General features: G+C 45.9%; 1 protein-coding gene across 5 annotated transcripts; it reads left to right on the forward strand.

Annotated features, from left to right (window-relative positions):
- The first annotated feature begins 5285 nt into the window (after nt 1–5285).
- On the forward strand, nt 5286–10802 carry LOC149393518 (putative E3 ubiquitin-protein ligase XBAT35). 5 transcript variants are annotated; one of them, XM_089616951.1, is made up of 11 exons: nt 5286–5376; nt 5460–5613; nt 5755–5869; nt 6286–6366; nt 6461–6549; nt 6657–6748; nt 6905–6986; nt 7157–7259; nt 7374–7424; nt 7724–7809; nt 9794–10802. In XM_089616951.1, the coding sequence occupies exons 2-11, from the start codon at nt 5512–5514 to the stop codon at nt 10403–10405; spliced, it is 1413 nt and encodes a 470-aa protein (XP_089473077.1). In that variant the 5' UTR covers nt 5286–5376; nt 5460–5511; the 3' UTR covers nt 10406–10802. The 5 variants fall into 5 exon arrangements, with proteins under 5 accessions (XP_089473077.1, XP_089473080.1, XP_089473081.1 ...); XM_089616954.1 differs by having other exon boundaries at nt 5315–5613; nt 9794–10434; nt 10586–10802; XM_089616952.1 differs by having other exon boundaries at nt 5318–5393; nt 5510–5613.
- Nucleotides 10803–15488: the final 4686 nt, after the last annotated feature.

The following is a 15488-nucleotide window of genomic DNA, read 5'->3' on the forward strand; positions in this document are numbered from 1 at the left end:
GATTACTTCACAAAGTGGGTAGAGGCCGAGCCGCTAGCGAAGATCACTGAGGCGAACACGACGAGCTTCATTAGGAAAAGCATCATCTGCCGCTTCGGGATCCCCGCGTCAATTGTAACCGACAATGGGAAACAATTCGACAACGCGCGCCTCCGAGAAATGTGCGAACAACTGGGCATTAGCAAGACTTTCTCCTCTCCCCGCCATCCTCAAGCCAACGGTCAAGTCGAGGCGGTTAACAAAACAATCAAAGAGAACTTGAAGAAGAAGCTGGAGGAAAGAAATGGGGCTTGGGCCGACGAGCTCCCCATGGTCTTATGGGCGTACCGCACCACCGCTCGAAATGCGACCGGCGAAACTCCTTTCGCTCTCGCATTCGGCGTCGAGGCCGTGGTACCCGTCGAGACCAAGCTACCAACCTTGCGCATCGAGGAGTACGAAGAAGCCACCAACGACGACGCAATCAGGCTCGAGTTAGACCTCATAGACGAGAGGAGGTTGGACGCGCTCACCCGACTCGCTGCGCAAAAGTGGAAAGTCGAGAAATACTACAACTCAATGATCAAGCTGCGGAAGTTCGCCGACGGAAGCCTCGTTCTTCGAAGGGTGTTCCAAAACACCAAGGTGCAAGGTGCGGGAGTTCTAGGCCCCACATGGGAAGGCCCGTACTGTGTGCGCCGAGCCATCCACAACGGCACGTACGAGCTCGAGAACATGGAGGGACTCGTGTTCACACACCCGTGGAACGCGGAGCACCTTCGGCAATATTACCAATAGATGTTCATTCGTCCATTTTACGCTTTGTTGTTCTCATGTAATTTTCGATTCTAGCAAAGTCAATTTTAAATTTCAAGTTTGGCCAACGGCATGGGATGTAATTTTTGAACCATTTCAATAATTTAATGAATTACATTTCACTTCAAAACATTGTATCTTAGTTTCTAGCCTCCTCTACGAGCACCCAAGAAACTCGGGGGCTAAGGAGGATAAGGTGAGGGTAACAAGCCCGCCTACTCCACTTTTCACGCACCAAGTGGTAACAAAACACCCATAAATCGGATCCGCGCACCGGACCTCCGACTGCGTACCCTCCTCGTGCGACGCTCTCGCACGGGTTGAGGCCGTATGCCGAGAGATAGTGAAACGTCGACAAGTTGGATCCGCGCACCGGACCTCCGGCCTCGCACGTTTTTCGCTGCGACCCTCTCGCGCATCGATGGATTACGTCCGCACACCGGATTGTCGATCCCGGCAGTCAAAACCCAAAACGTGACACGCGTACCGACAAGTACCACGCTCACTGGGAACTGCGAACTCGTCCCGATACGCACGCCGATAGGTAGCGTACTCGCCGGAGGATGAGCGCGACAGCCACCCAGCTCGCGCATGCCGATAGGCAGCGAGTCACGAATGGATGGCCGAAAATCGCACCCGCCGGATGAAACTGGTCTAGCCAGCGTCCGCAGGAAACTTCGCCGCCAAATGCGGCAGTAAGCCGTGCCAACCGGTTACGCTAAGCATAGTAAACCGGGCTTGTGAGACACGCACTATTCAAATTGCGCAAATCGATATACTGAGCATGATAGATCGAGAAAATAAGACGCATAACGAATGCAAAAACTTCAATCAAAGCAAGACAATGTCACACAATCAAACCGGCGAAAAAAACAAAGAAAAAGTACGATGCATGCCGAACAATCCAGGCCGCCACGTATTGCCGATCCCCCGGTCGGAAAGGCTAGGGCTCGTGCTTCCTCCCGCGCTGTTAAAGAAGACATCGCAGCGGGTGTGACATGACGGTCCGACGACTCGCTCGAGCACTCGACGCCGGAGGCGATCCCCGGCCCGACAGATCCTTTGTGGCGATCGCCCAGGCCGGCCGGCTGGACCGTGACGTGGGTGCCCGGCTCGGCGGGCCTTGTCTTCCCAATGGTCGGCCCGGCAGTTGACCCGTCATCGGCACCCGGCCTCGAACCCGGCAAGCTTCCCTCGGCGAGGCCCGTCTCGCCCGCGCTCCCTTGGTGGATGCCCAAGGCGGTTGGGCCGGCTCCACCAGCCTCCGGCCCGGGCAGGAGGCCCCCTCGCGCGTCCAGGCCCCCGCGCTGTGCGCCCAAGGCCATTGGGCCGGCCCCACCAGCGCCCGGCCCAGGGAGGCAGCCCTCTTGCGTGCCCAAGTCACCTGGGCCCCTGGGGGTCTCGCTCAGCCCAGTGGCGCGCGCACCTGGCCCAGCAGAGCGGCCCGGCCCGCTGGGTGGGCTCCCCCCTTGCAGCCCTAGCCCGCCGGCTCCTAGGGCTAGGGCGACCAATGCCTCGGCCGCCGCCCCCCGGTCGGCGTTGTCCGGCCGGCCCTCCTCGTCACCGGCGCCGACGCTCCCTCCAGCAGCGCCGCCAGGGGCCGGCGCATCTTCTCCCGGGCCCAGTTCGCCAAGCGCGCCCCCGCGCTGGTCGGCCCAACGCTCCCCGACGCCCAGCGCTCCTGGGCCGGCGTTCCCCTGGCGGCCGGGGCCGTCCCCAATGCACGTGTACTCCTCCCCGTCGGCCAGCCATGCTTCGACCGTGTGAAAGTCTCCCCCGGCCATCTCTGTCACGTGGTGGCTCAAAGGGCGTGAAGGCGGCACGATGTTGGTAACCGAGGGAGATGAAAGTTGCGCCCACAATTCGTCTAAATTCGCATCTTGATTCTCGAGCAAAGAGAAGAGGTCGTCATCAATGGACCCACTCCTCGACAGGTGGTTGGTAGGGTCCATTGACGCGTGTAACGAGACAAGACAAAAAGTGACCGGAGAATAGAAAAATAATAATAATTAAAGGAACCGAGCCAAACCTTGTCGCGACGGGTTGCTCCGGTGGGCCGATGACTGCAAGAGTCTTGAGTTTACCGCACGAGTTTCACTCGGCCGTAAACTCGGGGGGCTAATGTTATCGGCCCGACCCCGATAGCGGCCGAACCGAGGCGAAGCGACGTCGAACGCGTCTCGGCAGCTCGCCCCGGCCATTGGCCGGCCCTAGGGCCAGCCTCGGCCAATGGCCGGCCCAAACAGCCTCGGCCATTGGCCGGCCCAGAGGCCAGCTTCGGCCAATGGCCGACTCAAGATACTCCCGGCCATTGGCCGGCCATAGGGCCAGCCTCGGCCAATGGCCGGCCCAAATAGCCTCGGCCATTGGCCGGCCCAAGGGCCAGTCTCGGCCAATGGACGACTCAATCTACTCCCGGCCATTGGCCGGCCCTAGGGCCAGCCTCGGCCAATGGCCGGCCCAAACAACCTCGGCCATTGGCCGGCCCAGAGGCCAGCCTCGGCCAATGGCCGACTCAAGATACTCCCGGCCATTGGCCGGCCCTAGGGCCAGCCTCGGCCAATGGCCGGCCCAAATAGCCTCAGCCATTGGCCGGCCCAAGGGCCAGTCTCGGCCAATGGCCGACTCAAGCTACTTCCGGCCATTGGCCGGCCCTAGGGCCAGCCTCGACAATGGCCGGCCCAAATAGCCTCGGCCATTGGCCGGCCCAAGGGCCAGTCTCGGCCAATGGCCGGGCCAAGGCAATTCTCGGCCAAGGGGTTGCCCATAACGCCCCTTGGTCGCCTATAAATAAAGGGGCCGCTCCCCTAGTCCAGGTAATCCGAATTTGAGTACTGAAACGCTGTCGAACTCGTACCTCGCTCGTTTCTCTCAAGTCTCGGCCTCTAAACACTGAACCCTCTACAAACCACCTCAATCCCACTAATGTTGAGCGTCGGAGAGGTAAACAGAGGCAACCCCTCTGTTTCCCCTTTGTAGTTCACACCTTTTTGTTCACATTTCAGGTGCTTGGACGAGATAGAGACCACCTATAGCTAAGGGACGGCTTGGGATACCAAGCCCGACACGCTCGAGTCAAGACGAGACCACTTGGTCCGGCCTTGGGTCTAACCGTCTGCGACTCCTAAATCGTTGTCCGAAAAACTGCGACAACATGCATAATCACCAACAATGCGGTGGTTTGCAACCTTACCACCTCCGATTCCAAATGTATATGTGCAGTGGGCAAAGCTTTCTTTCACTTGATAGCGCTTTATGGTAAACAAATACAAAAACTTATCAGCAATCTTCTCAGCATTATGATAAAAACCTTATGATAAAAAAACACAAATTTTAAAGTTTTATTTATTTATTATATCTATTTGTTGAGGAGATTGATTTCTTTCTTTACATTTTTGTTATTTCAGGTAAGAATTAACACTTGCATCAAAAGCATTATACTTTTTCTAACTCAATGCACATCGTGTTTACTAATAACAATTATTTCATACAACAATTATGTCATGTTTTAATTTTTTTTTAGACTTTAGTTTGTTATGAATTTATCTCCATTTTTCGCAAGAGAGATTGCAACTCAGTCGTTCAAGCATCTGATTCTGATGTATATGTGGGGATATCCGGTACGGTCCTATGATTGAATACCCCTCGCCGCCTCGCTTCCCGTCTTTGTACCCTTCGCCGGAGACCTCCTTCCTCCGCCTCTCCAACATCCCTTCGCTGCTCTGCCTTTGCGCCGAGTTGCCAAGGACCGCGACCTGCACATTGAGGCCTCAGCGCATACTGCGGCCTCTGTGCCGAGGCCTGGCTTTTTGAATCTGAGAAAAGGTTGGATGGCGGTCGGTCGCGAGATTGAACGCCGAGTAGTCACGGTATTGGATTTCGTGCAGTGAGAAATGAGAGAGAGATGAAAAATAAGAATGTAGAGTATAATGTTTTATTTGAAAACTATATATCAATGGTGTTTTTGTCAAAATACACATAGTTTTCAAATTTACATTTTTTTTTTACGGATCAAATTTACATATTGAATCCATAAGATTTTATTTCTTTCAACACATACTATCCCAAATTTTCTAAAAAGATAAAATAAAAATAAAAGTGCAATAAAAAGAAATAAATAAAGCGGGACTCTGAGAGATATAGACCCTTGACGATACATATCGAGAGAGACTATGAGAGAGTAAAAACGCTACGTGGATGTAAAATTTAGAGTAAAACGCGTGAAACAATTTTGACGACGATACATATCAAGAGAAACTATGAGAGAGTAAAAACGCTACGTGGATGTAAAATTTAGAGTAAAACGCGTGAAACAATTTTGGATCTGTGTTTTTAGGGTATGTTTAAGGATTCATCAATACTTGAATTATTCTTCATTTTTTATTTTTTTGGTTCAAGTGTCAAGAAATTATTGATCTGACTTCATATTCTTAACATAACTTAATTGCTAAGAATTCCCGAAGCCACTATTTCCACGCGTCGCCACGATTTTAATAATTTATACATTTGGCTAGAATTATATACTTATTTTCTAATATAACTGAAGCGTAACTTTTGGGATTTTGTCCATCCATTCTCCCGGTAAGATCAGTACAAAGGTTTGTTTCTGATTTTTTCAGCGAAATTGTATCTGAAAAGTTGCGATATATACGATTCGAAAGTAGAGAAACGAGCAGCAAACTAATTAGGGCTCTTTTGCGAAAGAGTGGATCAGAAATGGGACAGCAACAATCGAAAGACGAGCTTCTGTATCAGCAAGTCAGCTATGGAAACATCGAAGCAATCAAATCGCTATGTCGAGACGGCGCTCGACTCGAGGTCAAGACAAAATTCGAATTTCTTCGTTAAATTGATCGTATCTAGTGCCTAAGTTTGAATATCCTTATTTTTGCGATTTTATTTCTTTGAAAATGTGGAATTCGGTATTTTTTTTTTAATTTTTTTAATTTTATCTTCCAGTGGATGGACAAAGATGGAAAAACGCCTCTTATTGTTGCTTCAATGAATCCAGAGCTTCAGATTGTGGCGAAAACGCTGATCGAACTCGGAGCCAATGTCAATGCGTATCGTCCAGGTAGTTCTAGGGTTCTAGATAGATTACCCTTATTTTTGTAATTTCATTGTTCATGTTTTTAACTATAAGTTAGTCGTAATGCTCATTTAGGAAAATGAATTGAGTTGCTTAATTTCTCATGCCCAGATGAAGTTTATTTTGGTTCAAAAGACCTCGAAGTTTGAATTCTCATTCTATTCACACACAAAAGTTCATCATTTAGTAATCAGTCTAATGGATTTTTGTTTATTTTGACCAATCTTTGCAAGATTACGGCCATTTTTAAAATGTTTATTTAGTTTAGTAAACCCTGATTGTTACAATCACTGTAAGTGATAACCCTCTTTTTTCTAGCTACATTATTTGGATATTGAGCCGCTTTTACCTGCTTTTGAATATTCTTCTTTCTTCCTCTTAAACATATTTTCCGATTCAAGGCCGTCATGCCGGGACCCCTTTACATCATGCAGCCAAAAGAGGCCTTCAAAATACTGTCAAGTTGCTTCTTTCTTATGGAGGTGGGATTTGCATGTTAATCATATTTGTCTTTTTATCCAATTATGTTTTTGTTCTTGCCATGCTAATTGACAAATTGAGCTCCAAAAATGTCAGCCAATGCGCTAGTCATGAATGATGAGTGTCAAACACCGCTTGATGTTGCTCGGGAGAAAGGGCACACAAGTGTCGTCCGTGCAATTGAGGTGTAGTGAAGTTCATAATGTGATTTTTTGGAAGATTAAATTATATTTCGCTTCTCTCTTTCTTGTTTACCCTGTGTGAGAAACTCATTTTCTTTGGATCTGTTTAGGGCCATATCTGCTTATTCTCTGGTTGGATGAGGGAGTTTTATGGGCCTGGATTTCTTGAAGCATGGGCTCCTCAATTAGTTTCAAAAAAAGTGTGAGTAGTTCAAATCCATATTAATATTTTTTCTATTTGTTATTTTCAACTCATTGTTCAATATTCGGTGACTATCCCGTATGTTACATCTCGGTAAAGAAGTTACCTCAGGGGAAACGTAAGTGCTTACCTATGTTGTTTTGTATTCACCTGTAGTTGGGTTGTGATTTTACCATCCGGGTCTCGCAATCCTTCCAAGCCTTTTAAATTGGAGCTTGCCATTTATGCTGGTGTACAGGTAACACAGAGCATAATTACGGGACTGTTAAATTCGTTGTAGTATGTTTCAGGCTTTCATTGTCTCTGCAATTAGTCAAACATTTTTTTTTGGTACTACCATAAACAGTAAATGATATCTTATTGGTTATCACTACGACAATCACCTCAAATATGCTGTGGAATGTGTAGGATGCACAGCCAAGGACAGTAATTGCACTTTGGAAAGCTAATCTGGAAGAGCCAAAGTCTAACCAATCTGATGCTTCAGTGACTATCATCGATAACTTTGCAAGTTAATAAAAAAAATTACTTATTTCAGTATTTTACTTTCTCTGCCTAAATTCTAGGAGTTGTTGACGTTAGATTCGTCGTCTGTGCATAATATATTCCATGTACATTTTTATAGTGCCAAGGGGCAGGAGGAGGAGGAGAAGATGTAGGCCTCGAATTCCTAGTCGTAAGTACAAAAACTGAATTTTTTTTTTTTTTTTTTTTTTTTTCCTTTTTAAACCCATGACAAAGTCGTGAAGGAAATAGTTATTCCAAGTTGTTAGTGTTGAGAGTATTTCGATTAGGACTAGTGGTGAAGCCATGCTATATCCTCCGTTCTCCAATTTTAAAAATGAGTCTGTCTATGACTAGGAAGTAAAACAATGTGTGCAGTCTAGGTATTTATGTAGATCTTATTTTATTTATTTATTTATTTTTTAATATTATTTTTTTTTTTCACTATATATCTATTTGTTTGCTTTGCAGAAACACGGATTAAACTTGCTTCTGAAAAGGAAAATGAAAGGCAACAGATTCAGCTGTTTTGCAATGCATGCAAAGGAATTCCACAGGTATTTGTTTAACGTTCCATGCAGCACACTATATAGCATAGCACAATATTTTGTTTTTGAAAAGCATCTCTTTGCATGCACATCTCCAGTTACGCGATATCTATATAATTAACGTAATTAATTTCATAATATACTTTATTGATCTTAAACATGGAACCATATTCAGATCTCTAGTTTTTTATTTTTTTTATTTTTTTTTATCTTAATTTAATTATTTTCATAATTCGGGAATGGGATAATCTAGCAACGTAGCGAATTTCAAACATGGTTTTGAAGATGTAGCCAACATTTGGTAAATTTTGTCATTTAGCCATTTACAGAAATAAACGGTAAGAAAATATCGGAAATACCCTTATGTAACATAAATCATAAAACCCAACTACTAGTCAACATTTCAGCCAGATAAAACTTATTGCGTGTAAAATAAACGAAAATTAATTGAAATTAACCCAAGAAAACTTGATATCGCAACTAATTGGACTACCAAAAAGGAAAGGAAAGAAAATATTATGGAATAAAGGGGATCAAGTTAACGTGTATTAAAGCTGCATTATTTGGTTGCGATCAAAACGATAATTTAAAAGGCAATTCATTATCAAAATTAATACAAAAATATAATAGGTAACCGTGCAAAAATAATTATCCCACTTTCTCTTCTCAGTTACCGAAAGTTTCTCTTCTAACGTCTGATATCGTGTGTAGAATAAGCGGAAATTAACCAAAAAACATGATATCGCAATTAATTGGATTACAAAAAATGAAAGAGAATACTATGGAATAAATCAAGTTAACGTGTATTAAAGCTACATTATTCGGCTGTGATAAAAACGTTGGCTACATGTTTATATTCATTCGATTTTAATAATTGTTAATGTAGTAATTAAATGACTAATATAGTCACGTCATAATTTGTGGCTACATTTGAAACTTAAATGAAACGTTGGGTAGATTGCAATATCAGCATTTTAAGTGACTTAGTCCGTGTAATTTAGGGGCTTTAGTACTCACCTGTGCAGTTTTTTAGTTTGGCCAGAGCTAAGTGCGGACTCATAGTTGATATCAAAATTCCGTAGATATTTATTGATCTTCATACCCTACTTGTACTCAACAATTAGAATATCAGTCTTCAAGTTGCTTCTGGTAATTTCAATTTTCCATGCAGTATTTAATTTAGGGAAAATAACACATTTATACCCTGTGTTTTAGTGAAATATCGAGTTTAACCCCCGATTTTCAAAAATGTCGAGTTCATACCCTCTGGTTAACTAAAATGACGAAATTATACCCTGAAATGAATAACAGCGTCACAAATCTCTCTTTCATTGATATTAACTCTTATATAAGAAAAACCGAATCAAATCTAAATCAGTACCATAAGTTCCAAATTCTCAATTTTGAAATAAAAATAGTCTTAAATTGAAATTAAATAATAAAAATCATACCTCATAAGAAATTACTTCATTCCGTTTTCGAATTGTAACTCTAAATCGTGGATTCTCTGTTCGAATATGCGATTTTGATGACTATCAACTATCGATGTTTACCCATTTGCCTCTTTTTGTGTTCTTCACGATTAAGAGACAGTTGTTTATTTTTTAATTTTTAAATAAATTACATATATGGCGCGAATGAATAAAGATAATTAGTGTTTATATATAAATATTATAATCAACGTCAATGAAAAGTCAATAAAAAGAATATTCGTGACACTGTTGTCTATTTCAGGGTATAATTTCGTCATTTTAGTTAAACAGAAGGTATAATTTCGTCGTTTTAGTTAAACAGAGGGTATGAACTCGACATTTTTGAAAACCGAAGGTTAAGTTCGACATTTCACTAAAACACAGGGTATAAATGTGTTATTTTCCCTTTAATTTAAGCTAAAATCTATGTATCTTTCATTTACATCTCACACTTCTGCAAGAATGTCAACATCTAGGAAATCCAAAGATTCGTTTAACTTCAAATGTATGGATACTTCCAGGCACGTCCCGCTTTCTTGCTCGATGATCAAAACCAAGTTCTATTGGCCACCGCGCCACCAGCTTCCGAAGATTTAGAATTAGCCATGGCTATCAGCGCCTCGATTCAGTCAGCACTACAAGAAAATCTACCGGGTCTTATTCCAAACTTAAGCTCCGAGGCAAGCACATCGAACTCGCAGAATATAATTGATCTTGATGCATCAATAGCACCGACACCTCTGCCAAGTATCGAAGGACCTTCAACAACTGGCGCTTCAAGCAAGAGCAACGAGGCTCAGCTCGAGTTAGATGCCCCGACAACTCCACAAATTGAAGACAATGGTCCGATTCACTATCCGTCTGTCAATTCGATCGATTCAAGCCCGATTGAGATCTCTCCCAAGGCGCCGGATAAGGAGAACGCCCTCCTGGCTAAAGGAGGTGACAAGAAAGAGGAAGGAAGTTCGTCGTCGTGTGTGATTTGCTTGGATGCCCCGGTGGAAGGTGCTTGCATCCCCTGCGGCCACATGGCGGGATGCATGTCTTGTCTGAGCGAGATCAAGGCCAAGAAATGGGGATGTCCCGTCTGCCGGTCCAAGATTGATCAGGTTGTCAGGCTGTACGTTGTGTGATGAGATGTCAAAGCCGTGGAAACTAAATGGTAAGTCGTACTTCGGAAAAAAGACCCATTATTATTTTGCAATTTTTAGTTCCGGAAATGAGTTTTGATTTGAAGATAATTTCCCAATCACGCTGGGAAATGATTTTCGGATAAGTCCTTTGATTCGATTGGTTTTAATTGTAATGTGCAGGAGTCATTATATGTCTTTGCTAAGTCAACATGTATGGTTGAGATATATTTATATTTATATTATACATATGTTATTCTGTACATAAAAGCATAGTGATGATAAATTAAAATGTTAGGCCGTATTATTGCTTGAAGTTCGAACGCGAGACAGAGAATGTTTGTGGCACTGTTTGTTGATGTAAATTTGACAATGCATTTTTATTTCTGCTGTTTGTTCTTCTGCCTTGAGAACATCTGACGGTACTCAATTTGAAATGTCCTCTCTTAATGCTCAGCAAGTTTTTGGGGGTAACATTAATGTGTAGACTCTCTCTTTCAATCAAGTCTCTAGTGAATTACGCCTTCCATTTTCTAGTCTATTATCCATTAGAAAAATTCAAATGCGAATTCTTGACAAAGAAAAATGCTAACTTGAGAACCATTCCAGGTTATAACTAAAAAACTAGTTGAAAAATAAAGGACATGACAGGGCTTGTAGGGTAGTGATGCTGTCACTTTTTCACCACGGATTTGAGTTATTGGGGCTTCCGGTGACTCCCAGTAAAGATACCTACAAAATCGGATTGGTTCCGTAAAAACCACCTTGGTGGAGACATGGCTCAGTTCCCGCGAACTAATTTAAAAAGGGATTTGAACATATATATTACCTGTTGAAAATATTTTAATCAAAGTCAACCAACGAGATAAATATTAGAAGAGATTATGCTGGACTTATATATTAGACAAAACTATTAGCGAGTCTAGTGTGAAATGTTCATAATACTGTTTTTTCATTTGTCTAATATTCTATCATTTCTCTATGTCTCTCTCGCTCATGCACACACTACAATTATGATTGCTGGATAGGACTATCACGGCCAACTCCATCGCGACATCCGCCGTGACGAGCTTCTCCGCACTCCCATCACTTTTTTTTTTAAATCAAGGATTTATTGACATACGCCAGCAACGATTTTTGTTAACGTGTACGTCGACAAATCTAGAATCACTAGGACAATGGCCTTGGATGCGATTTTTGTCGCATCCAAAAGTCAATTTGGATGCGACTATGGATGCGGCAAAGTCGCATCCGAAATTCCGAAATCGTTGCTGGTGGATGCGACTAGTCGCATCCATGTTAACGAGCTTTGGCGGGGTATTTATATCAAATGAGGAGGCCTAGGAGGTCCTAGGGGCCCACCTCATGGAGCGGGGAACAGGTTTCGATCGGGTGCGCGCTCCTTACTCCAAGGAGCGCAGCGCGGGCACGCCTGGGCGCGGTGCGCTGCTTGTCTGGTGCAGCGCGCCATGTGCTGTGCGCGTCGCGCGCGCCTTGTTTCCTGGAGCACGCTCCTGCACTCCTTTTAAGGGGCATGCGCTCCTTGACAAGTAGCGCGCTCACGGCCTCAGGGAGCGTAGTGCGTGCTCCTTGACAAGGAACGGACTTCGATTGCGCGCTCCTTGTCACGGCCTCATGGAGGGCAGCGCGTGCTCCTTGATAAGGACCGAACTTCGAGTGCGCACTCCTTGACAAGGAGCATGGTCTTTGACTTTTTGGGCAGTTTGTATGGGCCTTAGCCGTTGTGGACCTTAGCGGTCTTCGGCGATCTGGCCCGTTGGGCTTTCAGAGCTCGGGATTTTGTGCAAGTAGCGCAAAATAGGAGAGACTCTACTAGAGGAATCAGGGTTGACACGACGACTCGTCAATCGATTCATGGACACGAAATTCGACTCAAGGAGCAAACTCGATTCGAGGAGAAAGACTCGACTTGAAGAGAAAGACTCGACTTAAGGAGAAAGACTCGACTTGAGAAGCTGCATGTTTCGACACGAGGACTTGTCAGTTGACTCGTGGAAAAAAGCTTGCCACTCTTTAGGACCTCCGGCTTGACCGTCGGCCCCTTGAGTGGCGTGTCTTCTCGATGTTTCAGCCAGTGTTTGAGGAAAATTTATTTTCAAGAGTTTCGCCATCGCTAAAGTTTGTTTGTTTTTTTTTTTGGGCGCGGCGCGAGTACGGCCCGCATGCACGTGGCATTTCTGCCCGAATGGCAGTTGTGGCCCAAAGAGGACTTTTTCCCCTTTTTCTTCTTGTTCGAGTAGGATTAGGATTCCTACTTTCGGGAATCCAACTTTTCCACTCCCTGTGTGCCTATAATTAAGAGCTCAACTCTACATATTTTTTCACTTATAGTTTGTCTCTCACTTTTTTTTTTTTTTCTCTCTCTCTCTCTACACTAGTGCAGAATGGAAATTCCATTCCCCTTCTCAACCAAGATCCCGAGGTGGATTTTTCTCTCTTGCTTCAGGACCTTGAGCAAGTAGAGAGCGATTTTTTTCGGGATCGGGGAAGATTCCCGTGCATGTGGAGGAGGACCCAAGTCGAGTTGAGCAGTGGCTTGAAGCGGGCGAGGAGGGCACGACTGTGCTCTTCACTTAGCCTATGGAGCGGGAGGAGGTGCACGCGCCGACTAGGCGTGGCGCAAACGAAGGAGCCGGACGGCGTGGTGTGCCGGTGGGAGCTATGCCCCGCCTCGTGATCAATTTGGTCCGGCTTGGATGCTTTTGGCGGGCCGGGAAAGGTGTTGATGTCGCTTCGCTGGCTTTGCTCGACGAGATGGACTGCGTGGATGTCTTTGGGCCAGAATCAGACGATCCTGCTGGTGACTCGGAGACTTGCCCGGAGGGCGGGAGTTAAGCCGTGGAATGCCCGGGGAAGGTGATGATGGCGACTGTGATCAACCATTTTGAGGAGTGAAGGCTCTCCTACTGAGCTTAGGTGTTCTAGGTCCGAGGTCTCGGACGCGGAGTCAAACGTATTGGCGAAGTCTTGGGAGAGGACGGAATGGTATCCCGTGGAAAGCTTTACTATTCTAGAGGGCTTCGATTGCTTGGGGGTCTATGCGTCAAGCTCGATCAAATATTGAGCATACGTCGATCTCAGGTAGGCGTACACCATTCCGACGTCCATGGTGCTTCTCCATCCTTTGGCGGATGATCGCCCGTTCTTCCCGCTGCACGAGTTCGCAGTGGTGACTATGGCTAGTCTCCATTGTGGGCTGCAACTGCCTTTTCAGCCCATTGTGCAGCAGCTCCTTGAGCGATTGGAGGTGCATCCCTACCAAATAAGCCCGGCATTCTACTGTTTGGTGGCGTGTATCACATGGAGTGGCATTGCCAAACCGAGCGGGTCATGAACGTGGGTGACTTCTGCAACCTTGTCGTGGTCTTCCCAGCATCGGGCCAGCCCGACTTTAACATGGCCCGTGATCGCCATAACACCAAGCTGATCACGGACACGGAGACGGCCAGCAGAAAAGCGTAGGTGTGGGTCTCGGTCGAGGCCTTTGGAACCGTGTCGCTCCGATTGGACCTCTGGGCCACTTTCCTGCCGATGGGGGAGCAGATAGTCTCGAGTTTATGAAGGAAATCCGAAGCATGTCGGAGGCTCGGAAAGCTGGCGAGCGACTCCGCTCATCCGAGATGATGGTGTCCACTGGGTGGTTCCCGCCTTTCCCTCCCGGTCGCGAGGACGTTCAGCAAGTAGAGGGAGTTCCTAATGTCGTGTCATCTTCCTCAAGCGCCGGTCTTCCAGGTATTTTTGCCTTTGGTTTTGTAGCTTCAGTCTCTTTTAGTCAGAGCCATGATCTTTGCTGTTTTTGTAGCTTCCTCGGCTAGGGCGAGGGCTCGCGCGCGTTTGGCAAGATCTTCTCGTGAATCGAAGTCATTGGCAGCGACTCGTTCTCGAATCGCAACATAGAATGGTAAGGAGAAGTCCGAAGCCAGTTGCTCGAAGTCATTGGCATCGACCCTCTTCCTTGGCTCTTCTGGATGCGCCTTCGGACTCGAAGCGTGCAAACTTGATGATCGAGGCGGAGGCTGTGGAGGTCATAGGGGAGTGTTCTCAGGGGCTTGCACTATCTCTATTGAAGATGTGGAAGGGCATCGTGTCAAGTGGCGATGTAGAGTTCTTCCGTAATGGCGTTTTTGATGCACAGAGGGTAAGTTTTCCTCTGCTTATCTTGTCGCTCTATTTTGTGGCAACTTCACTTTTGTTGACTTGCTCTTCCAATAACTCCAGGTGCTTGCACGTGTGACCCGAAGCGAGAAGATTCTACACGATTTCATTCGGTGCATGAGATTCATCCATGAGGAGCTTGCTCAAGCGAAGTCTCAACTAGCTCGGGCCGAGCGAGGTTCTCACTCAAAGGCAGAGTTTGCGAGTCTTTGCAAGCAGCTTCAAGAGACTTGCGTGGAATTGGGAGTCGTCCAAGGCAAATGTGATTGTACCTAGTTAGCAATGACGAAGATGGCTGGAGAATTGAGTATGGAGTGTCAAGCTCTAGAGGTGGCGGCTCGATCGATGGAAGTTTTTAGGAGCGAGGTGCGGGACCTTCGACACCAGTTGGACACGCAGACGTATGAGGTGAACATCATACAGGGCCAGCTTTCGTCAAGCGAGGCTGCCTGCGTCTCGGCGGAGTGCGAGCGCGACTCTTTGGCAGAGGAAGTAGCTCGACTTACCCCAGAGAAGGCCGCAGCGGAGCAACATGCGTCCGACTTTCAGGACAACTTTGATGTTGGGGTTGTGGAGGCGAAGCGCGCTACGGCTGTGGAGTGTCAAGAAGCTACCGCTACCGAGAAAGTGTCTCGAGGGACACTTTCGACAACTTCAACACTTATTCTCATCGTTTGACGGGGTCGAGCCTCCTAGTGGTAGAGACGAACGAGTTGTGTTCGAGTAGTTTTTCGCGCAAGTGTTTAGCGCATTGCATTCCTTAGGAGTTTCATTTCTTAGCGCACTTGTCTTAGCGCTTGTTTTTTTATTTACTCTTTTTTGGCGCACTTGTCTTAGCGCTTACTTTTTGTAGGAATTTTGGAGCAGTTTCCCCTTTATCATGAAATATATATATATATATATATATATA

The sequence above is a fragment of the Urtica dioica genome, chromosome 6 (assembly GCF_054948205.1).
Source record: "Urtica dioica subsp. dioica isolate 48M chromosome 6, U.dioica_male_clone48M_v1_H2, whole genome shotgun sequence".
Taxonomy (NCBI): Eukaryota; Viridiplantae; Streptophyta; class Magnoliopsida; order Rosales; family Urticaceae; genus Urtica; species Urtica dioica.

What these genes read in the sequence shown, in the direction of transcription:
- LOC149393518 (XM_089616951.1), top strand. Translation starts at nt 5,512, where the DNA reads ATGGGACAGCAACAATCGAAAGACGAGCTTCTGTATCAGCAAGTCAGC. An exon ending in GAGACGGCGCTCGACTCGAG is followed by an intron (nt 5,614 to 5,754) that starts GTCAAGACAAAA and finishes TTTATCTTCCAG; the next exon opens with TGGATGGACAAAGATGGAAA. An exon ending in GTTGCTTCTTTCTTATGGAG is followed by an intron (nt 6,367 to 6,460) that starts GTGGGATTTGCA and finishes CAAAAATGTCAG; the next exon opens with CCAATGCGCTAGTCATGAAT.